The 21,838-nt window shown below is 33.0% G+C and overlaps 4 protein-coding genes across 4 annotated transcripts; 3 read left to right on the plus strand and 1 right to left on the minus strand.

The window, feature by feature from the left end:
- The first annotated feature begins 7,972 nt into the window (after positions 1–7,972).
- On the plus strand, positions 7,973–11,345 carry LOC144552183 (ACT domain-containing protein ACR6-like). Its single transcript, XM_078300315.1, has 7 exons — positions 7,973–8,255; positions 8,905–8,950; positions 9,052–9,166; positions 9,288–9,355; positions 9,471–10,061; positions 10,312–10,416; positions 10,644–11,345. Exons 1-7 carry the CDS (start codon positions 8,203–8,205, stop codon positions 10,995–10,997), a joined length of 1,332 nt encoding a protein of 443 aa, XP_078156441.1. The 5' UTR covers positions 7,973–8,202; the 3' UTR covers positions 10,998–11,345.
- A 208-nt stretch (positions 11,346–11,553) lies between these two features.
- Positions 11,554–14,423, minus strand: LOC144552184 (octanoyltransferase LIP2p, chloroplastic-like). The gene is made up of 4 exons (XM_078300316.1): positions 14,153–14,423; positions 13,616–13,880; positions 12,959–13,109; positions 11,554–11,969 (listed from the first exon to the last, which is right to left on the minus strand). The coding sequence occupies exons 1-4, from the start codon at positions 14,314–14,316 to the stop codon at positions 11,677–11,679; spliced, it is 873 nt and encodes a 290-aa protein (XP_078156442.1). The 5' UTR covers positions 14,317–14,423; the 3' UTR covers positions 11,554–11,676.
- Positions 14,424–16,574: 2,151 nt separating this feature from the next.
- Positions 16,575–17,045, plus strand: LOC144551685 (TPD1 protein homolog 1B-like). Its single transcript, XM_078299753.1, has 2 exons — positions 16,575–16,635; positions 16,747–17,045. The coding sequence occupies exons 1-2, from the start codon at positions 16,575–16,577 to the stop codon at positions 17,043–17,045; spliced, it is 360 nt and encodes a 119-aa protein (XP_078155879.1).
- A 3,690-nt stretch (positions 17,046–20,735) lies between these two features.
- Positions 20,736–21,478, plus strand: LOC144551704 (TPD1 protein homolog 1A-like). The gene is made up of 2 exons (XM_078299776.1): positions 20,736–20,793; positions 21,165–21,478. Exons 1-2 carry the CDS (start codon positions 20,736–20,738, stop codon positions 21,476–21,478), a joined length of 372 nt encoding a protein of 123 aa, XP_078155902.1.
- Positions 21,479–21,838: the final 360 nt, after the last annotated feature.

The following is a 21,838-nucleotide window of genomic DNA, read 5'->3' on the forward strand; positions in this document are numbered from 1 at the left end:
ACAATTTTTAATTTTCATGGTAAACAGACTTTTTGATTATGAGATCAAACGTAAATAGAGATCAATTTTTAAGTACAAAAAAAATCATGGGAAATAGACTTTTGATTATGAGATCAAACGTAAATAGAGATCAATCATATAAAATTTTCATATTGCAAATAAAAATCAATTTTATAACACCCGTAGCATTTTACTTTAACTATATAAAAAAATTATGTTTAAGTACAAAAAAATTGCAAAATAAAGAAGAAAAATTAATCATATAAAATTTACTTTAACAATGAAAATTGTTCAAGTACAACAAAAATTCATGGTAAACTGACTTTCTGATTATGGGGTCAAACGTAAATAGATATCAATCATATAAAAATTTTATATTGTAAATGAAGTCAATTTTATAGTTCCGTAGCATTTTACTTTAACTATATAAAAGATTTACGTTTAAGCACAAAAAATTTGCAAAATAAAAAAGAAAGGTCAATTGAAATTTCGCTGGAGGTCACTAAACTTTGTTATTTGTTTTGAATTGGTCACTCAAATTTGATTTGTCCATTTTTAATCACTCAACTTTGTTATTTGTCTCAATCAAGTCACTTGTTCGCACAGAATATATGCTTACAAAGTTTCGGTATAGCAAGCTATACCTTTTAAACCTTTGTTATACTCTGTCAAATCAGATAGCAAGTGCACTATCCTATCGATGAGTATGCTCAGGTATCGATCCACACGGACGGAAGAAAATGACCGGACTCGTCTTAAAATTACTTGAGATTCTAGAAGTGAGAGAAATTGGTTTGGTTTGGTTCTTAACAATTCTAATGATTTATGACAAGTTTAAAAAGCAATAAAAGAGAATTAAAGTTGTTTTCAATTGATAAAAAGGCGTTTCCAGGGTTCAGATTTCATTTCTGTTCAGCCTCGAGGCATACGGCCCGTACGGATTCCCGTACGGCCCGTAGGGGACCCCGAGTTAATGCTGCAGCTACTGTTTTCTGCGTTGGTGCTAATGTTTAGGGTTTCTATCGACCAGATCTAGATACCTAACCTCAACTTTCGCATTTTGGCCTAGTACTCGATTACCGGACTCAAATACTTCCCTCTTAGATGTGTTAAACCTCAACTTTCGCATTTTGGTCTAATTTATCTAAGTTACTTGTTGGTTTACTAAAAGTATCTAAGGACTTTCGCCTCAAGGAAAGTTTCACCTTTCGGGTACTCCTTGGTTTCATCCTACTTCATATACTTTATTCGGTTGGATTAAATGTCATAGACTTGGCTCCTAACACTTAGATGTGCGCATTCATCTAACGGGATGACTAATCAATTCAAGCAAGTACAAATAAAGCAATCAAAATACTACTCAACAAGGTAAAAACAAAGCATTCAACACAAAATCCAAGTAGCATGCAAACAAAACCAAACTAGAAACTACATCTTAACCCTAGAAACAAAGTAAATTAGCTACTCATGTTCACAAGATAACACAAATAACAAGAAATGAAAGAGTTCATGACAAAACAGTGGAAAAATCCGAAGATCCGTTGCAAACTCGCGTTTTTTCACTTCTCTTCCTCTTCTCCTCCTCGTCTTTTGCTCCAAGAAAGGTTGTCCAAGTTCCAGTGGTGAATCCCCCTTTTTGGTGAGGAAATATCTCATTTAATGCCCCAGATCGCGCCCCCAGAGGCTTCCTTTTCGACCTCCTTAAATTATGCTCATTTCAGATTCCAGCTGGATTTTCTGAATTAGCGCCCTACGGGCCGTAGGGGACCCCGTACGGGCCGTATGCCTGTGCTTTGTCTTGGAGACTTTGTGCCTCTGTTGTGGAACCTTATGTGCAGTTGGGCAGATCCTGTACGGGCCATACAAAATGTCATACGAGCCGTATGAAAAGTAGTCAGATCCAGTTTTTCACCCTTTTTCCTGCAAAATACCAAACAAAGCATAGCAGTACCACATTTCATCGAAATATAAGTAAAAAGTCCACATTTATAGGCTTTAAAGTACAGGTTTCAGTGTAAATCAGGGCTGTAATTTAGATATAATATGGAGATATCATCACTCTATACTTTTCATCCAAAATCTTAACAGAATATTCCCACTCCGTTCAAAATATTAATGGAATATACTAATTCCATCCAAAATATTAACATAATAAACATATTCTATCCAAAATACTAACGGAATAAACATTTTTGGATGAAAAAGTATAGAGGGACTTGATTGGGACAAATAACAAAGTTGAGTGACTAAAAATGAACAAATCAAACTTGAGTGACCAATTCGTGACAAATAACAAAGTATAGTGACCTATGGCGAAATTTACCCCCCTATCTCCATTCTATTATTAAGCACGTTGGGTGTCCGATCCGCCAACGGCTACGATTGAGAGATAAAACTTCGGATTTGATCTCAGCTCTCAAATTACAAAATTTGTCTTCTTTTGATTAAATGCATCTCTTTTATGTATAAAAGTCTAAATTTAGTTAAAAACATACCCACCACATGTGCTGTCACACGATACGTTACAATTTAATTTGAACAAATTCTGAAATTTAGCTATATATTTATTTGTTTCCTTATTCATTTATTTCTATATTTTTCCTCTTCAATTGAGAAGACTTCACTTTCCATTTTCTTATTTATTGTTTCCTTACTTCTTCGTTTCTATACGAATCACAATGGAAATCATTTTTTTTTAATTTCCTTATCTCTTTCTTTGTTTTTATACATATTGGTGTGGACAATTTAGAATATATTTCCAATATATAATATATCAATGTGTGTGTATGTGTGTGTGTGTATTCTAAATTGGAAACAAAGAAGAATATAAATTGGAACGTGTGTGAATATATATTTTTCTTATAATATGTGTGTGTGTGTGTGTATCCTATACATACAAACGATAACACTTTTTATTTATATTTTTTGATATCATATTATATGTTGATATTGATTTGTTGTATGATATTTGATATTAGATTCGAATCGAGCTATTATTTGATATCATTGGTACTTAAAAAATAAAGAATCATGACATCATCAAATTGTTATCAGAGATCACGATTAAAGTTAATTAAAAATACATAATCATATAAATTTTCTATTAACATGTGTTTTAATTTTTAGATAATTATTATTTTCATTGATATATTTGTTTCTTATAATATGTCCCCGTTGCAGCGCATGGGTATGATACTAGTTTCCTATTACTAGCTTCTGCTGACACTAAACCAAGTAACCAACGACTTAAATGTGGATTAGGGTTTAGGTTTTTTTTTTTTTACACATAAAAAAAACGACTTAAATGTGGATTGTTTGTTTCAATTATTTAAGTTTTGTCATAATGTCTCGTGTGTATTGTTTTACATATCGGATTATTTTAACACTGTTTTTCACACCATTCTGGCTTTTGTCTAGTCAAACCATTTAAACACTTTTGATTTCTAGAATTCTAGGAAAATAAAAAGAAAATTGTAATACTATTACTTGAAGAAGAAAATAAGTCAAAAGTAATTTGACGACCCAATATGTACATAGAATAAGACATACTTCTAAAGAATTCAAATATTATTTGTAATAAAATCTTCAACATTTTCTGACAACCAAGAAATATTTTTAAATGATCTTTAAAATATACAATAAACTTCATTATTATTATCATGCATCATTATGTCATATAAACTATAAAGTACAATCACAATACTAAACTTCAGAATTAACACGGTTAATTCAGGTTCAGAACTATAAATTCATGATAATGGGTGCTAAAATTAAAACGAAAAATATGTTATTGGTGGGAATTGAGTCTAAGATCTCCACAGCCACAAAGTAAGTTCTAACCACTAGACTACAAGTAGATATGTAATATTTTATGAGGGGGGCTAAGCTATATAAAAAGTTATAAAAAAATTAAATTAAATTAAATTTCAATATACATAACTAAAATTTTAAAATCATAGAGTGACTTAGCACCCGTACGAATGAATATAAATCCGCCCAGACTGTTATGTATATTGTTAGGATAAAAACACTAGATAGTAGATACTGCCTGAATAAGAATTACAAAAACTGCTTGCATAATGCATATTGTTGAGAATAAAAATTGGTCTCAGAATATTATCCTAGATGAAGTTAATTAAAAGATATATTGGCTATTATATGCTAAAGTGGTACTCAACCATAATTAATATTCCATATTAGTCAGATTTTGTCTTCAGCGGTTTAAAAAATAGTCAAACAGTAAAATAAATGGTTGACCTACAAATACTGATGTATTGTTTTAACAGAGAATATAACAACAATAATTAGGCAATTATTCTTGTACTCTTAAAATTCAAGACATATAAATAAACAGAGTTAGTAATTCAGCATACGACAAAATAAACTTTCATAACTATCATGGAACCATAAAAATTCCAGCACTGATATTTTTTTCTAAAGTTTTAATACTTACGCACGAAAGTATTTATCTCTAAGAAAAAAAGTATTTATACTAATAAGATGAATAATTTTTACATAAATAATTGTCTTTCCAAACAAATTCCAAATTACACGGGGGAACCATGCACGTTTTTAGATGTGTTTTTATCTCATTTCAATTTCATCCACATTTCTGACGATCTATGAGGAATTTTGCGAATCTAAAATCACAAACGTCTTCTACGTAATTTTCTCTTTCAAATGAGATCTATGATGGCATACTTTCGGGCTCGTCGTTACACGTGTATTTATACCTATACTTGCAAATATTTTTTACTGTTATAAATATTTTTTACATATAACAGTGACTGACATATGATAGTATTAATATGAAATATTACAAGTATTTATACTTATACACTAGAGTATTTATACTTATATAAAAAATACTTGAATAAGCACCTCGTATACGTTTATCGTGATGAATGTTTTTTCTATGGATAAATAATTAGTGGGGACCATAATACAACCTCTAATTTTAAAAATGAATTCTCTAATTTTAGAAGTGTTTAAATAATTAGTGAGGGTCATAGTACTGTTAGTTTGTAATAATCTAGAAGTCAATAATACGATAAGTTAATCATAAAGCTTTGTTCATGAATTGAATGTTTATTTATATATCATTTTGTTGCCTTGAGTATTATTGAAATTATGGATCATTTCGAGTTCATGACTGAAATTGTGAAACTCCATAATATAGATAATATATACTCTTAAAAGTCACTGACCAAGGTAATTAGCAGGAACACTAATTACCGCGATAAGGTTAGTATGTGGATTAAAAGATGGTTAAGTTTTACAAACCACTTGACACGAGATGTCATTTTAATCACATAGATACATGTTCTAGGAACATGGTATTTGACAGACCCCGAATGAAACATTAAATAGAATTGTGTTCGTGTCATTAATGTTTTCATTCAGTGTCAAAGTTCTACAGTATGAGGTATTTATCGTTCCCACTAAGAAATATATATGAGTAAGTGTTATCTAACGTTGTCCGTAAAAAGCAGCCATAACGGTAGCATTTCCATATATATAACTTAGCTGAGGAAGTGATAGTCTGCCAAGAATACTATTTGTCCCTCGTATCTCTATACGAGCTATAGCATCACTGGGCCCCTTGATAGAGTTAGATTATCTGCATGCGGTATAATTACAAGAGTAATTATATTTGATAATCTACTCAAGATCAAGAAAAGATACAGTTAACAAGGATGACACATATCTACCTTAAAACTGATCTGATAGCTATGAGACAGAAGAACTGACACAAGTAAATTGTTTACTGGATCGTGATATTGTACAGTACAGCATCATCTGTGTAATTGGATGGTCATGATGTGTTGCCAGATGCCACCCATGACTAACAGAAGTTAAAACAGTTTTAACTCTGTTTACCAACATAACACAGATCCTATTGGGTCACACCATATAGGAGCTACTCGGAGAATCTTACTGATTGATTATAAATTGATTATAATTAATATTAAGATGGTTATAATTAATTATACGTGATATAATTAAATTATAAATGTCATTTAGAATGACAAGCAGAAACAACGGTTAATTTATAAACGTACACGTTACGTTGTATAAAAGTTACCGAACAATAACCGAAAAGAAATATAATTGTATATGACAATTATATATATTTGATTTGGAATTTTAATTGTTAATTATGGATTTGAATTATGGATTTAAAAGCCCAAAATAATCAAAGCCTTAATTAAAATTAAAAGCCCAAAGGCAAAAGCCCAAAATCAAAGCCTTTTACTATTCATCCTTAATGGGCCAAGGGCAAAATGGTCTTTTTTACCTTGGTGCCGACTTCCCATGTATTGACATGTGTCATGTGAGGTGGCAAGGGTATTTTGGTCATTTCACATGATAAAAGGATGAGGTGTCAAGGGCTTTTGGTAAATAGATTTGTTTTGAGGGGTATTTTGGTCTTTTGCCAACCTCCTCAAAAGTCTATAAATAGAGGGGTAGGGGTAGAGAGAAAGACTCACTAATTCACGTGTTAATCTGATTACTTCGTTGATCGGATTTCCCTCTCTTCCCTGATTTCGGTTATTACGAGATTCGGAAAAATATATTTTTAGATTCTGCGGTATTTCATGTTTTGATTTATTAGTAAAACGGAATAACTTGCATTCTTAAATATATTTAATCTATCTCTTTTTCGGTGAATAGTGTTTCTGCAGAATTCCGCGGTTTACGGTATTTCTGGCAGAAGAAGTAAATCGCTCTCCGGTTAGTCCTGGTGGATAACCAATAGAGGTATCACACGTGTGATACTGCGAGTCGATTCCATCCCTGGTGAGGCTCTACTCGCTCGGTCTGCATTCCAACTGAGATTTGGAATCAAGGTATAAATTGTTATATTAATCTATTTAATTTGTAAATAGATTTAATGCTTTAGGAAATCAATTATGGAGTAGATCTGTAAATAGGATTAAACGAATCTTCTTGATTCATTTAATCCGTAGCTTAAGTTAGATGTAAAAATTTTTGTTTTACTCTTTCCGCAGCTTAAGCTAATTAAATGGGTTTGAACCGTTCACGAAAACCCAACAAGTACAACCTCTAAATAATTATCACTTTTCTTATTTAACTTGGATCCTTTAATTTTAGAAGTGTTTAAATAATTAGTGGGATCATAATGTAACCTTCCTAAATTGTAGCTGTGGGGATAGAGAGAGGATAGGAGTGTGGAAACCAATATAATTATTCTAAATAAAATAGACATACTCTGCTAATATAGGAATATGGCATATTTGTTGGCATTGCTTATAAAATCCAAAATAGAAAATACCCTACACAGACACAGTACATACCTTGCGAAAAAAGATGGTTTTCTTTTTTAAATAACTATAAGTAAAATTTGTTATGAATATAGTGGATGGTTCATTCATTTGTAACTCCCAATATTAATTCCCACTACCCTACTACCATTGGAATTTATATCCTACTACTATTTAGAATTCATTTTCATATTTATTATTGTAATGACTTTTCATTTACAATTGGTAGCCTATAAATTGAGGCATGTAATCTTGTATTGTACACATGAGAAATATATGAATAAGAGATAGTCATTCTTTACATTCTCTCCTTCTTGTTTATTCTTGTTTATGCTTGTTTATCTTTATTTCATAACAAAATTTAGATTTAAGCCTGTCATATTATATATTCTTTTAAAATCACAAGAGCCATCACGGGCCCTCATTACAATATTTTACAAAAATGAATGGGTTATTTTGCAAAATTGTGAGGGCAGCGATTTCTTCGGAACGAACGAACGAAAGATAGATAGAGGGGCTTGGCAAGAATTAGTGGTCACTGAATAGTCAAACTTGAACCAATAAGAAATCGACGCGTTACCCATCACCAGTTGGAGTTCCGAATACGGCGCTCACCAGCTCTTCAACGGCTCGCATTAGATGAGATCCCATAAAAATCGTAACAAAAAATAGAAATATATTAAAAGAATCTCTTGCGACCAAAAATGTAACAGTCTGCTATAAAAAGATATAAATACCATAAATTTCCTTTATTACCTCTCGGCTTCATATATAGTTACCCGACATATATACATATATACATACATAGATAGATAGTTCTGAGGAAATCACAATTTAGATCCAAAAAAAATCAAAGAATTTGAAGGAGGAGAAGAAGAAATTAGGGGTCTCTGTTGTTGGCGAGAGTTCATTGGAGATGGATAACGATGATGAATATGCAAAGCTCTTTAGGAGGATGAATCCACCTAGGTAATTTATGTGCTTTTTTATTTCTTTTTTGATGATTCTCTTTGATGGTTTTAGCTAATTGGAAAAATTCATGCTATACATATAGAAGTTCATTCTTAAGCTTTTTTTCTATTATAATTTAATTTCATTATAGTTTTTCTATCCATTGATTATGAATTTTCTTAGGTTTCGGAGAATCAATCCTTATGGTTTCAATATTATAGGATAATAATTTATTAATTAGGGAATTTTGCGACGGTTATTTTGAACGATTCTCTGAATATTTTGCAGAACTCTTCTTGGATTTTGCTTAGATAATTATAACTAATTTTGTTTTTTCAGGCCTTATGGTGTCATTAGCTTTATTTTTTTATTAAAGATATCTTTAGTTTTTAAAATCGTAATATATGTTTTTCGTGATATTGTATTAACTTTTAACCATATATAATTGCTACCTAGTACTTCTCTTCTTCGCTTTTATTGTTTCTATTATTCCACGAATCCTTTTTTCGATGCAAGTATCTCTTTCTGTATATTTGCTTTCTAAGATTCTTGTCGCCTTATTTATGAAACTTTTTTCTCAACCAATATATTCCTTGGATATTTTTATTGGTTTCCTTTTGTGCTTATTTATTCATAATCATATATATTCTCTTATGTATTGCTACAGAGTCGTGATAGATAATGAAGCTTGTGAGAATGCAACTGTAATTCGGGTAAATTACTCAGACCTGCTGGAAAAACCTAAAAGTTAATTAAAATTATCTCAAAAAAGTTTCACCTTTAGAAATCTGATCTCAGTATTTTATTTATGTAGGTGGATAGTGTAAACAAACAAGGTAGTCTTCTACAGGTGGTGCAAGTAATTGCGGATTTAAATCTTGTAATAAAAAAGGCGTACATCTCTTCTGATGGAAGTTGGTTCATGGATGGTATATATTTGCTTTAAATTGAGATATAAAATAAAACACTGAGTATATGTTTTATTCCTGATTGCAATGAGTTGCATAATTCATGCGAATTTCTTTTGATGTTTTTAATGCTTTAATGCAGTGTTCAATGTGACCGATTGTGCTGGTAAAAAAGTTACAGGCAAGAAAATAACAGCCTATATCCAAAAGGTAAATTTACAAAATTCTTTGAACTCTTTTGAATATAGAAAACTTGGATTGAAAATAAAGGTGGTTTCAATCTTAACATATTAATCAACATTTCGGGTTTCATTTTTCTATGTAGACACTTGAATCGGATGAGTACTTCTACCCTACAACTAGTAATTCAATCGGTATTGTACCAACAACCGAACACACCTCAATCGAGCTAACTGGTACTGACCGCCCAGGCCTCATGTCCGACGTATGTGCAGTGCTAGCCAATCTCAATTGTAATGTGACCAGTGCAGAGTTGTGGACCCACAATACACGTGTTGCAGCAGTGGTCCACCTCACTGACGGGCACACCGGGATACCGCTCAGTGATGAGAAACGTATACTAGAGATCAAGAGACTCCTTTCTAATGTTCTTACCAGTGGTGGTGCAGACGATGTTAGGTCTGCTCATACTGATATCTCAGCTGGGATGACCCATAGAGAGAGGCGATTGCATCAGATGATGTATGGTGATAGAGATTTTGATTGTGGAGAGGGTGAACAGGAGGGTTGTGGGCCCCACGTGTCAGTATTAGATTGCCCTGAACGAGGTTATACGGTGGTGATTCTGAGGTCGAAGGATCGGGCCAAGCTTCTTTTTGATACGGTTTGCACACTCACGGACATGCAATATGTGATTTATCATGGGATGGTTAGCTCAGGCAAGGAGGCCTATCAGGTAAATGAGGGCTACTTTTGTCAATTGTGTGGTGAACTTAAACATTCTAGGAGCAGTCAAATTAGAGGTGTCAGTGAGGTTTTTATTTGAAATAAAATAGAAAAAAGTGATAAAATTGTTTACAAGATGGCAAATCAAGCAGGCTTGGTAAATTTATAATGGATTCTACATACTTGCAGAATATATCTTGCATACAAGAAATTTGCGCTTGTACTGATTTTATTCTATTTTCTAATTTCTTTATTTGTAGGAGTACTACATAAGACATATTGATGGAAACCCCTTAAACTCAGAGGCTGAGAAAGAACGGTTGATTCAATGCCTTGAGGCAGCTATCAAGCGGCGTACATCTGAGGTATTCAAATATTGTTTTTAACTGGCTGGCTTGTACCAGTGAGGCAATTTTGTATCCTTACAGAAACTGAAGACCACATGTGTACTTTGCCATTGCATAAAAATATCAGTTTGGTGTACTGCTCCAACATAACCAGCACAGTTACAATTATAGTCAACCAATTTTACAGAGAGCGATATATAACTAAACTATCAAATCCCATTTGTTTTGGGTTTTAAAAATTTCAGGGATTGGAACTTGAGTTGCGGACAGAAGACAGAGTGGGGTTACTGTCTGACATAACAAGGATATTCCGGGAGAATGGATTGACCATCAAGCGGGCCAAGATTTCTACCGACAGAGGTGAGGTTGTAGATACCTTTTACCTCTCTGAAGCTTCTGGAAACCCGGTCGAGGCCAAAACTATTGAATCAATTCAAACACAAATCGGACAGCAAATGATGTTGCAGGTGAAGCACAACCCATTTCTGGAAACTAATAATAAGAAGGCATCTAATGCGAATGGTACTGGCATCTTCCTTTTAGGGAATATTTTCAAGCATTCTTTCCCGGGCATTCAGCTTATTAGGCCATGCTCTTGAGAAAGGCTCTCTAGGAACACATTTCTAGTAGTTGCCAGAAATGCCTGACTTGCAAACCCTGTTATCTCTCAGTGAGGTGTAGCATTTTTTTTTTTTGCTTCAGGTAAATGGTAGAAATTAAAGGATAGAAAAGTCAAATTGCATAGCAAAATCTACTCTAAAAGTAGAAACACGATCTTTCTTGTAAAAATAGCTCATGTACATAGGTTAGGGACTTGGTTAGGAAAAAAGTTGCATTTCATTAATTCCAGGGATGTTCTGTTGTATGTACATTAAAAGTTCATGTAGCTAGGCTTATTTTTCCACAGCATGCAAGAAATATAATCATGTTAATACATTTCCTGCTTCATTGTTCATTGTAATGTATGCTACAATATGTTGTTTCCACTTTTTGCGATCTCATTGTGAGGACGAGAAACATACCAATATATCACATGATCGAAAATGAAAACAAAGCTTTGTTTAACGATATTTCACTGATGTATAAACCAAGAGAAGAGTTACGAGTTACAACATTAAAGAACATTTTTGGAGGAAAACCATTGCAAGATGCTTCTTCCACAAAAAATGTTCTCTAGCATGAGATACTCCTCTATTTACAACAATCAAAGTTCATCTCAATCCCTTTTGCTTTCCCAAGCTAAAGGAATGCCGTAGATCATACAGTGTGAAAATTGAGCTACAAATTCAAATCAGTGACAGACTTGAAATCAAGAGAAACTTGAAAAACTTCAGAAAATTCTCTGATTAAAGATTCATAGACCATATCAATCAGTGTAGAATCTATTACTTCACTAGTATCAGTTTCTGGACCATATAATAACTGCTTGAGGCTGGTGACTTCTTTGTCTTTTATGCCACACGGTACAATGTGCTTAAATGGGTTTAAATCGGCAGTAACGTTCACAGCTAAACCATGGTAAGTAACCCATCTAGAGGCACGAATTCCAATGGCAGCAATCTTCTCATTTCCTGAAAAGAGATAACACATTAGAAAGAACATAACGTTCCAATCTCATAGGAAATACGTAATGTCATACCATTAGAATTAACCACATAGGAGGTCACCACTAATGATTATAATTGTTGAAAGGACTGCAAGAAACTTTCACCGAGAAATTAAACATATCAGTAACCTGTGGGGAGAAGCACATCATTACCAAGAATGCCTTTTTCACACAAAAACAATACGACAGCCCACAGAATATTATCAGCTTAACTATTCATCATTTTCTCTTCTTTCATAAGCATGTCCTGTGGAGACTAATTTTACTGAACTGGTAATTATATAGGTCAATTGGACGAAGATCATTAACTCCATCAGTTAGTACTGGCACTGGCACATGCTGGGTAGTACTAATTGGCAAAATCAATGACCTGGACTACCAGCCAAAATGACTAAACCTGAACAATAATTCACTGAATTGTGTTTTTTTTTTATTGGAAAGCCAATCCCAACCCAGATCAACAATATAGCCGGCCAACTGAAATCCTGACCTGACTGGAACCAGAATGAACCTTACTCAAGGTGTCTGAGCTTTGCTGCAACACAACTGAATTATGTCAGGAGATAGGAATTGTAGCTATGTTCTTGGCCCTAGTCTAATATTTATGGATAAAAAATATTAGCAGTTCTAAACTTCTAATTTCTAATCCTTAGGTCCAAGATTATTTTGGCTCACAGCTCAAAACTCCTTGTCTGAGACCTAACTCCTGCACCTAAGTTTCTATCTCAGCCCTCCAAAAAGCCCCAAACCCAGCAACCCGTAACCCAACATGATGAAACTGACCCAACATGACACACAGACAGGGAGGGAGGGTCTTACAAGAAAGCAAAAAAAACACTGAATTTAATGCGATAAATTCAGTTTTGAATATCAGGTCATTACCCTTTCAAAATTTAATGCGAGTGTGAGCACAAGCATCACGCACAGAAACACACAATCAGGGCATTGACTTACCAATCCAAACGCCAGTCAAGCCTTCAATCCTTGATGCTTTGATTGAAAATGAAGAGGAAAGAGTACGGATAATAACTTCTTCAAGGCTCCTCAAGTACCAATGCAAATCCATCTGGTGGTGCCTTAGACTTAGTATTGGATAAACAACAATCTGCAAAAAATGATTATAGAAAATAGAATTGGTACAAATGACTAGATAATAAGACAATATGAAATGAATTTTGGTCCTAAATTCTGATTAGTAAAATTTGACAATTCCTCTAATTAAAGAAAAACAATCAGCAAGTGAACTGAACATCATTTCATCCCCAATCAAATTCATGGGATCTCCATTTTTCAAGTTTATTACAGACATTATGCCACCTTGAAAGCATGCAGCTGGCCACTTTTCCACAATCAGGCTTCTATCCAAGCCCTATCCAGCCTACCATTTACACAAAACAATGCGATGAAAGACCAAAAGAGCACCTAAAATATAACAAAATAATACTATCTTAGTAGCAATGCACAATTTCATACAATTCCAACCTTCTAACTATTATGACAGTCGAAATCCACGGTAACAATCTGAACCATAACAAACAATCGAATAATATAAATCTACATCTATGTATAACATTCTAACCAATATGAAGGCATTTCTTCAAACAAAGTTACCTGTCCTGGGCCATGATATGTGACCTCACCGCCACGCTCAGTACGGTACACCTCAAAAGGAGCACTATCCATATCAAAATTCATATGCTCCTCCAAGCTTCCTGTACCCAGTGTGTACACAGATTGGTGCTGAAGAACTATAACAATGTCTGAAGTATCTTCCTCTTTTTCTATTAAAGAATATCTTCTTTGCACCAGTGATTTTTGCCATTCCCAGGCTTGTTTGTATGGTATGAGCTCTTTGTACATATTGAGGCATTCACACCTGCAATGCCCAACAGAGATACGTGATATCTTTAAAATTAAGATAAAAGGATTGTCATTACCAATTATATTATAGTATAACACAGGCATTATCTGTTATGATCTTAAATGGACCTTATTTTGGAGAACTTTTCTCTAAATAAATGAACAAATTGATATCTCTAAAAGCAGATAAACTAACACCAAAGCTCTACTGGCAAATATAGTAACAGCAGATTCCTGTTCACCAAATCTAGTAACAAAAAAAAAACAACACACCAAGCAAACACAGACCTTCTTTTAGAAGCATCAGTTACATGGATGATTCTTCTAGAATCATCAAAAGGAACAGTCTCGGGACAGATAGCGCGAGAAGAGGAAAGCGAACTTGGTGAATAGTTGCTTTTGATCTTATAAGAAGAGGGTGTGAGCAGAGAACAGGAGCCAGTCGAGAACATTCCTTCAAGAGGAGACCGGAAATTCTTTGAGGCGGAGGCAACGAGATTACAAGTTCCTGCGCTGTGGCACCTGACTCCGCCTTTCTCTCTTGCTCTTTCAGACCGCCGTGTCTAACCGACCGGACCGGATATCGATCGGAATTCGGATCCCTCTAACTCAAGTAAGAGATTGAATACAGACTGTCCGATCAAAATCTACACGAATTTTTAAGGAGACCAGTGAATTACGTCGAGCCGGATTGGTCCGGATTCTGATCGGACGGGTCGAATACAAACTCAAATTTTGAGTTACTTTAGGGGATCAGTACCCGATCGATCGGCGCTAGCGAATATTTGGTGAGGTATCATGGAACCCGTAGAGAGGTATTGCACAATTATTGCAGAGGATGACTTACTTTACGGTTTGAGATTAAATCTCAACCGGCTTGGGATTCGGGTCACTGTAGGGGGCCCCATTTTTGGGCTTTGAGATTCGTGCCAAGTTAAAAAGTACGGTTCAGATCTAGTAATTGTAAAAGATTCCCTTATCAGGTATTGGAGAGGATATATTTTCAGGTATATCATGGGCTTTCTACTGTAGGCCTGCTAAATTGCTAAACGACCCTTACTTAAAAAGCCCAATATGGACCGAACCGTTCATCTTGTTCTCCGTATTAATATTAATATGTGTTTGGAGATTAAATTTTACATTTTTTTTTAAAAAATTTATTATTTTTTTAGATTTATTGAATATCTATGTTTTTTATGGTCCAGATTTTTCTGAAAAACAACGATTTTCAATGAATCTTAAAAAATAAAAAAAAAATTCCAAAAAAATATAAAATTTGATCTCCAAACACATATTAATATGGAGAACAAGATGAACGGTTCAGATCAATCATTAAGATTTTAAAAACTCAAATATTGAGCTGTAACATCGTAGCCCACTATGCAACCCATAGCACCATAGCCAAATCCGTCCAATATATTATATAAAAGGGCAGCCTTGTCGTATACAAGCAAATCTTTTTTAAAACTTAAAAAAAATTGAAAGGAAAAAAAAATAACTTGAAAAGTCAGGCACTAAAAAGTTGTGCTGATGCCACCTTCTCAAAAGGATCAATCGATGTTCTCACTAGAGTGACAAATAAATTATTCGGGTTCGATAAGGTGAGGTTTAAAATTTGTGATTCGAAAATAATTCGGGTATAATTCGGAAGTGATTTGGAATTATCCATACTAGAGATCTCAAACCTACGAGAGAGCAAAAAAAAAATGTTATGACAAAAATTTGAAAAAATTCGCGAATTATTCGGGTATAATTTAGTTAAAGTTCGGTTAACCGAATAATTCGGCGTTCAATTTGTAATCACCAAAAAAATGAATTATTCGCAAATAATTCGGATATAATTTGCAAATCAAACTACTTCTAAACTAGAAATAAAATGGGCATTCTTTTCTGCTGCTTCTTATTTTTTTTCTTGCAGCCGTCAACCTGATTTGTATTACATCTGCAAGTGAAATCCAACAAATATTTTCTACTAAAAGAATCTAATACAAAAAAAAATCTTGGTCAACAGTCAATAGCAATATATTGTCATAGCTATTCAGGATAACTAATTTATTTGATACCGAACATGACCTATATATATATATATCTTCTTGCAATGTATGAGACCAAAATAAATGTGTTTCAGGTATTATATAATTTTGATTATTCTTTTTTAAATCGTGATATTTTATCTAATTAATTATGTCCAAAGGGCTCATGGTAGTTTGAAATTTACTTGAATTACAACCAAAAGAAAGTAATTTCTGGTATAGACTAAACTAGTTTTTTTTTTAATTTTTTTTTTTTGCAATTAAATATTAAAAACTGAAAATTAAATAAATGTCTCATATTTACGGAGCGAACTCAGAAATTTGAACCAGGAGCGGATAAGAAAATGATTTGGGAAGAAAATACATTGACACCATTGACAAATTTGTCATGTTTGTTTAATAGATGATAAGATCCAAAATTTTATAGCACTAAATCTGTTCTTAGATGAAAGGAAATAATTTTGAATCAGTTTTGGCAAGATTTTGTTTCCTAGAAAAAAGGCGGAAATTCAGCAAAATAAATAGACAGAATGAAAATGGAGATAATCTGGAGATTTGCTGCAGCAGACATGCCGAATTAAGCTCTCTCTTTAAGTGTATAAATTAGCGCATAGATTATTTTTAAACCCATCTCAACAGTACTCAACTTAAACAGAGAAAGAACGAAGAATTAAGACATGGCAAATATTTTCAAGTTCCTAGCTATTTTGGCTCTCTTCGCTTGTTTCATTTATCCAGGTTTAATTTATCTCTCTTTAGATTTGCCTTTGCCTTTCTCTACTGCTTCATTGTGCGTGATTATGAACAATTTGGTATGGTAATTTGATCTACATTGCATTTCTTTCACAGGTCATGCACAATGCACACTGTCAAATATATCAGTAACGCAGAAGCCGACCGGGAATTTGTTCAGTGGAAAGCCCGAATACGAGGTCACGATAAAAAATGTGTGTCCTTGTCAACAGAGCAATGTTCAATTCAACATCAATGGTTTCCAAACAGCAGAGCCGGTGGACCCGAGTATTCTCGATAAGGACGGATTTGTCAACGACAAGTTACCGTTGCCATACGATGGTGTAACGTTCAAGTATGCATCGGGTACCTTGTTCCCGTTCAAGCCGATCAGCTCACAAGTTTCTTGCTCTTAACCAAATCATGGAATGGTTCAGGATCTAGTTAAAAGCCTTTGTTTTAGATTTTGGTTTGCATTTGTTTTTGTTTTGTTTATGTGTTGGAATAATATAATTAATGAGATGACTAATTAATGGTTGCTGTTTTCTATAATTTATGTGTTCAAAGTTTAGACCTTCTCACTATCTATCGGAACCAAATCGTCTGCCCTCCTGGAGGCAGGAAATTCCTGCCTCCAGAGTCACTGCAGAGTGGGTCCCATATAACCCTAAACCCAAAATCACTTTAACCCTAAACCCTTTAACAGTAACCGGGCCCACGCAGGAGATCTGATTCCCTATCTAAATTCAAAAATCGCAATTTTTTTTTTTAAAGGTTAGTTGCGTAGACCAACAACAAAAATATTGCAATTCTCTTTCCACCAATGTAAACTAAAAGTTTTGGTTCTCATGCGTTCCTTTTAATTTAGCTTTGTTTACTAAAAGGAACATATGAGAACCAAAAAATTTAGTTAATTGTTTTTCAAATAACACATTCTCTTAATAAAAATTAATGTGTAGATTTTATTCCTTCCAAGTTAAAATCTGAGAAGGATTTCTTGGTGGAGATTATATTTCATTAAATTATTCCAAATTAGATATTTAAATTGTACTTTCCATAAGATAGACCTCACTTAATGACTTAATAACTTAATTATACATCGTCATATAATAATTAATATGTATTTAGAATATTCATCAAAAAATTATTTTGCTATTGTGATTTTTTCTTCTACTCTTGAAATCAGTAGTTTATTATTTTAATATCGTTTTGTTTTCAAATATCATTTAATTTGTAATCGAAAAAATTAAAATAAACTAGAAACAAAACAATTTTCGTTATAAAAGAGAGCAAATAGAATGGCTCAGGCAGAAAAACAATTTGCTCACTGTTTTGCTTCTAGTTTGTATTGAATTTATTCGATTACAGATGAAGTGATCTTTGAGAAATTTTGATATTAATGTAATGAAAATGTCGAGTTTAAAGAAAAAGAAAAAAGAGCGGTGTCATGTATAAACTTTAACCAATATATTCAAAATATATTTTAATTACTGTATTGTGTAATTATCAGCTTCAAAAGTTTCCTTTTTGTTGTTATTAATTTCCTTCTCAAAAACTTTTGAGATTTCTATTATAATTTTATAGATGTATTATAGTTTTTTATTTAGAAATTATTCGGCAAAATTTCTTATTAAAAACTGTTTCTAATCACTATGCTGGCCAAACAATTCGCTCGAATTATTTTAATTGTCCCATGGTTTATTTAAAAACTCTAGAATTAATTTAAAAAATGTGAAGATTTAGAAATATTAGAGACTTTGATTTTTTAAAATAGTTGATAATTATTTAAAAATTTATTTTAATTGTTGAGATGAAGATGCTTGTTAATATTAACAAGGACAGTTGCTCCATTACAAATATTATTTATACAGACTTTGTTGGCTGTTTGCCTCGAACAACTGACTGGTGGTCCAGAACAGCACCTGGAACGGGTCTAATTAAAATTACATGTATGACCTGCCAATTTTTTTATTAATAAAAAATAAAAATAAAAAATATCGCGAAAGGGGATTGTTTTGATAGAAAATCGAAATATAGAAAAAAGGAGATGATTTATCCCGTCCCGTTAATCTTGACTCTAATTAGCAATTTAACTTAAAAATACATATATATATATATCTTGGACGGGATAGATTATCCAGTCCAGCACTGTAGCATTTTTATTTTAAAAAACAAAAATGCTACGGTTCTAGACGAGATAATCTATTCTGTCCAAGATTTTTTTTTTTGCTGCTCAGTGAGATTAGCAGAGCACTAGTCTGGACGGGATGATTTATCTCGCCCAGACTAGTTGGAATTGAAGATGCGATGAAAAATTTCGGATAGGAAATTGAGGACAGAGTAGGAATATTATTATTATTATTTTTTAGGATACGATGAAATTTTTTGGCATCAATAGATTACAGAACGGAGTGAATTAAAGTTCGAATAACATCAGTATATCATTATTAATTTATCATTTCCCGGTTAAAGATACTTGGTCAAAATAAAGCATATTCCGGTGATAAATTTCAGCAATAAGATAAGATCTAAACGTGAATTCGCTTATTGATTCCTCATTTAATGAATGATTTGCCCGTTAACTTCTCGACAAAACAAAATGTTAACTTTTGGGTACCACGATTGAGTTCTCAAATTGACACGGGATATCCAATTTAGAGACTCTGGTTATGTTTGGTTGTGGACTAAACAGTGAAAGAAGGGCTTTAGGCCTCACTTATTCTACTAAATGTAGTTTAATTGAACAGGACTGAGACGGAATAAGTTAATCTTTAGGCCAGACAAAATTGGCCTAAACTAAACCACCTCTCTAGGTGGTTTAATTTTAATTGAGTATGAGGTTTAATTTTTCATTATTTTTAGTCACTTTTTAAGAAATATAAAATAAGCAATTAATTTTTTTTGTTATTTACGTATAAGGAAACTTATAACTTTATCAATTATAGAATCAACATTTTTTTTTAAATAATTAAATAAAATATTTTTTAAATTGTAATACAAAATAATAAAAAAATTGTTCATCAACCTAACATAATTTTGACAAATAAATTAGTACACATATAACTTTAATTAAATAAGATTCATTAAATACAATGTGCTTCTCTAAGATATAAAATTAATTTATATATAACTCATTTTCCTGTACAAATTCTTTCAATAAAAATGAAAAGAAAAAAAATACGAAGACTAGTTTTATTATTATCATTACAAATTTTGTAGGACAGATAATTTGTAATATCAAATCATGCCTTAAGTCATCAAATTCTTATCAAACAAGGAATAATATAAGTCAAGGTATAATTTTAGATATCAACCAAACATGAATAATTTAGACCGGCCTAAGTTGGAATAACCAAGTTAGACTTCACTACACCTTATTTGGATGGTGAGTAGAGGAAGGGAGGGAATGGAAAGAGAATAAATTTTTTCGTTGAATCGTATTGGTTGACAGAATTATATTGGAGGTGAATGGTACATAAGGTAAAAAGTTTAACCGTGTATCATTATGATCAATAAAATTGGTTTCCCTCCCAATTTAAATTGTAACGGATGGAACAAAATTTGTTACAAATATTTTTAGAAAAAATAACACAGATGCACTCTATATTTTACCTATATAATTATTATACAAGTTTTTTGTCACAATCCCACAACAGTTATCGAATTTCTCATTAACCTTCTAAATTTTAATCAACCAAACAAAAAAAAGACGAAAATAAAGTTGAATTTATTTTCTTTCATTAATCACCCGAACAAGAAAAAATTAAATGTATTAATCTTCCCTTCTATTATTTACTTCCCTTTCCTTCCTCTACTCTCCATCAAACAGGGTGTACAAAAAAAATTGGGAGTAAACTAAAAGATGTTAATAAGTTTTCTCTGTCGACCTAATCACCTAATAACCTTAACCTCCAGCTAAAAGTTACCGACAACAAAATAACTTCCCAAGCTTTGTTCATCTCCAATTTGATTCTATCCACCATCCTCCAACCGAACATAGTTTTGAGCATCGGAAACATCTATATATAAATGACAAAAATATTTGAGATATTTATATTTTTGGAAAGGCCTAGCCCGAGCAGCCCAAATAAAAACAATAATCAATAATGGTATCTCCTGTAAAGCTCGTTCAAGCCATGGCCCTCTTCTACTTCCTCGTCAAAGGTCTCTCTCTCTCTCTCTCTCCCCCTTCCTCTCTGGGTAAATATTTTAACAGAGCAGTTCTGGCTTCATGCAGCGCACATACTGTTGAATCAAAACAGCACTGCATAGGGTTCGTCTGCTGCATGAAGCCAAAACTGCTCTGTTAAAATCTCTACCCTTCTCTCTCCCTCTCCTCTCTCTCTATCTCCGACAAAAGATTTGTGAATAATACTGATCAATTTTCCCTTCTCTCAATTAATTTGGATTAGGCATTTTAGCTTGTCAATACAGAAATCAGTAAAAGATAAAAAATACTTGATTGAACATGCCACGTGTGTGATAGCATTTTATTTTGTATAAAACAAATCACAATAATTTGTGGCATGTGACAGGGTACGCACAGTCGCAATGCAGCTATAGAGATATCCTGGTCACTGAATCACGGACGGGAAGCTTGATTCAAGGCAAACCCCAATACCAAGTGGTGATAAGGAACAACTGTGTGTGCGCTCAGTCTGGTATCCAGTTCGACTGCACCGGGTTTACGAGTGTCGAGGAGATCAAGCCGAGCATTCTACGGCGTGCCGGGAATATGTGCATCCTGATACAAGGAAGAACCTTGAACAGAGGTGACTGGGTTCAGTTCAAGTATGCAGCTGACAAGCAGTTTGGATTCAATCCAATTAACTCGGATCCCAGCTGCTGATGAAAATGTTATCTTTGTGGTTTATTGTTTTTTTCTTTCTTTTGCTCTTGGTGTGTGTTGTCTCAATGTACTGTAAGTTCTAAAATAAAAATTTTAAATTATTTCTTTTTGAAGGAAATGTTGTAGCTTTTCTTTGACTGTAACACCCCCCATCTAAGATATACCTTTCTTTTAAAAATGTGTTTTGATTATTTTCTTATATCCTATTTAATATAGCTTTACAATCTATTAGCAAAAACTTCAGTGAAAATTTTAAAACTACATTCAAGAAACTTACGTGTCTATATTCATAGAGCCTCCTGAATATCAGATATTAAACAAATAGCTGCTCTATTCAATGGCACAGTTACTGTCACAGAA

The sequence above is a fragment of the Carex rostrata genome, chromosome 3 (genome assembly GCF_964058835.1).
Source record: "Carex rostrata chromosome 3, lpCarRost1.2, whole genome shotgun sequence".
In the NCBI taxonomy this organism is placed as follows: Eukaryota; Viridiplantae; Streptophyta; class Magnoliopsida; order Poales; family Cyperaceae; genus Carex; species Carex rostrata.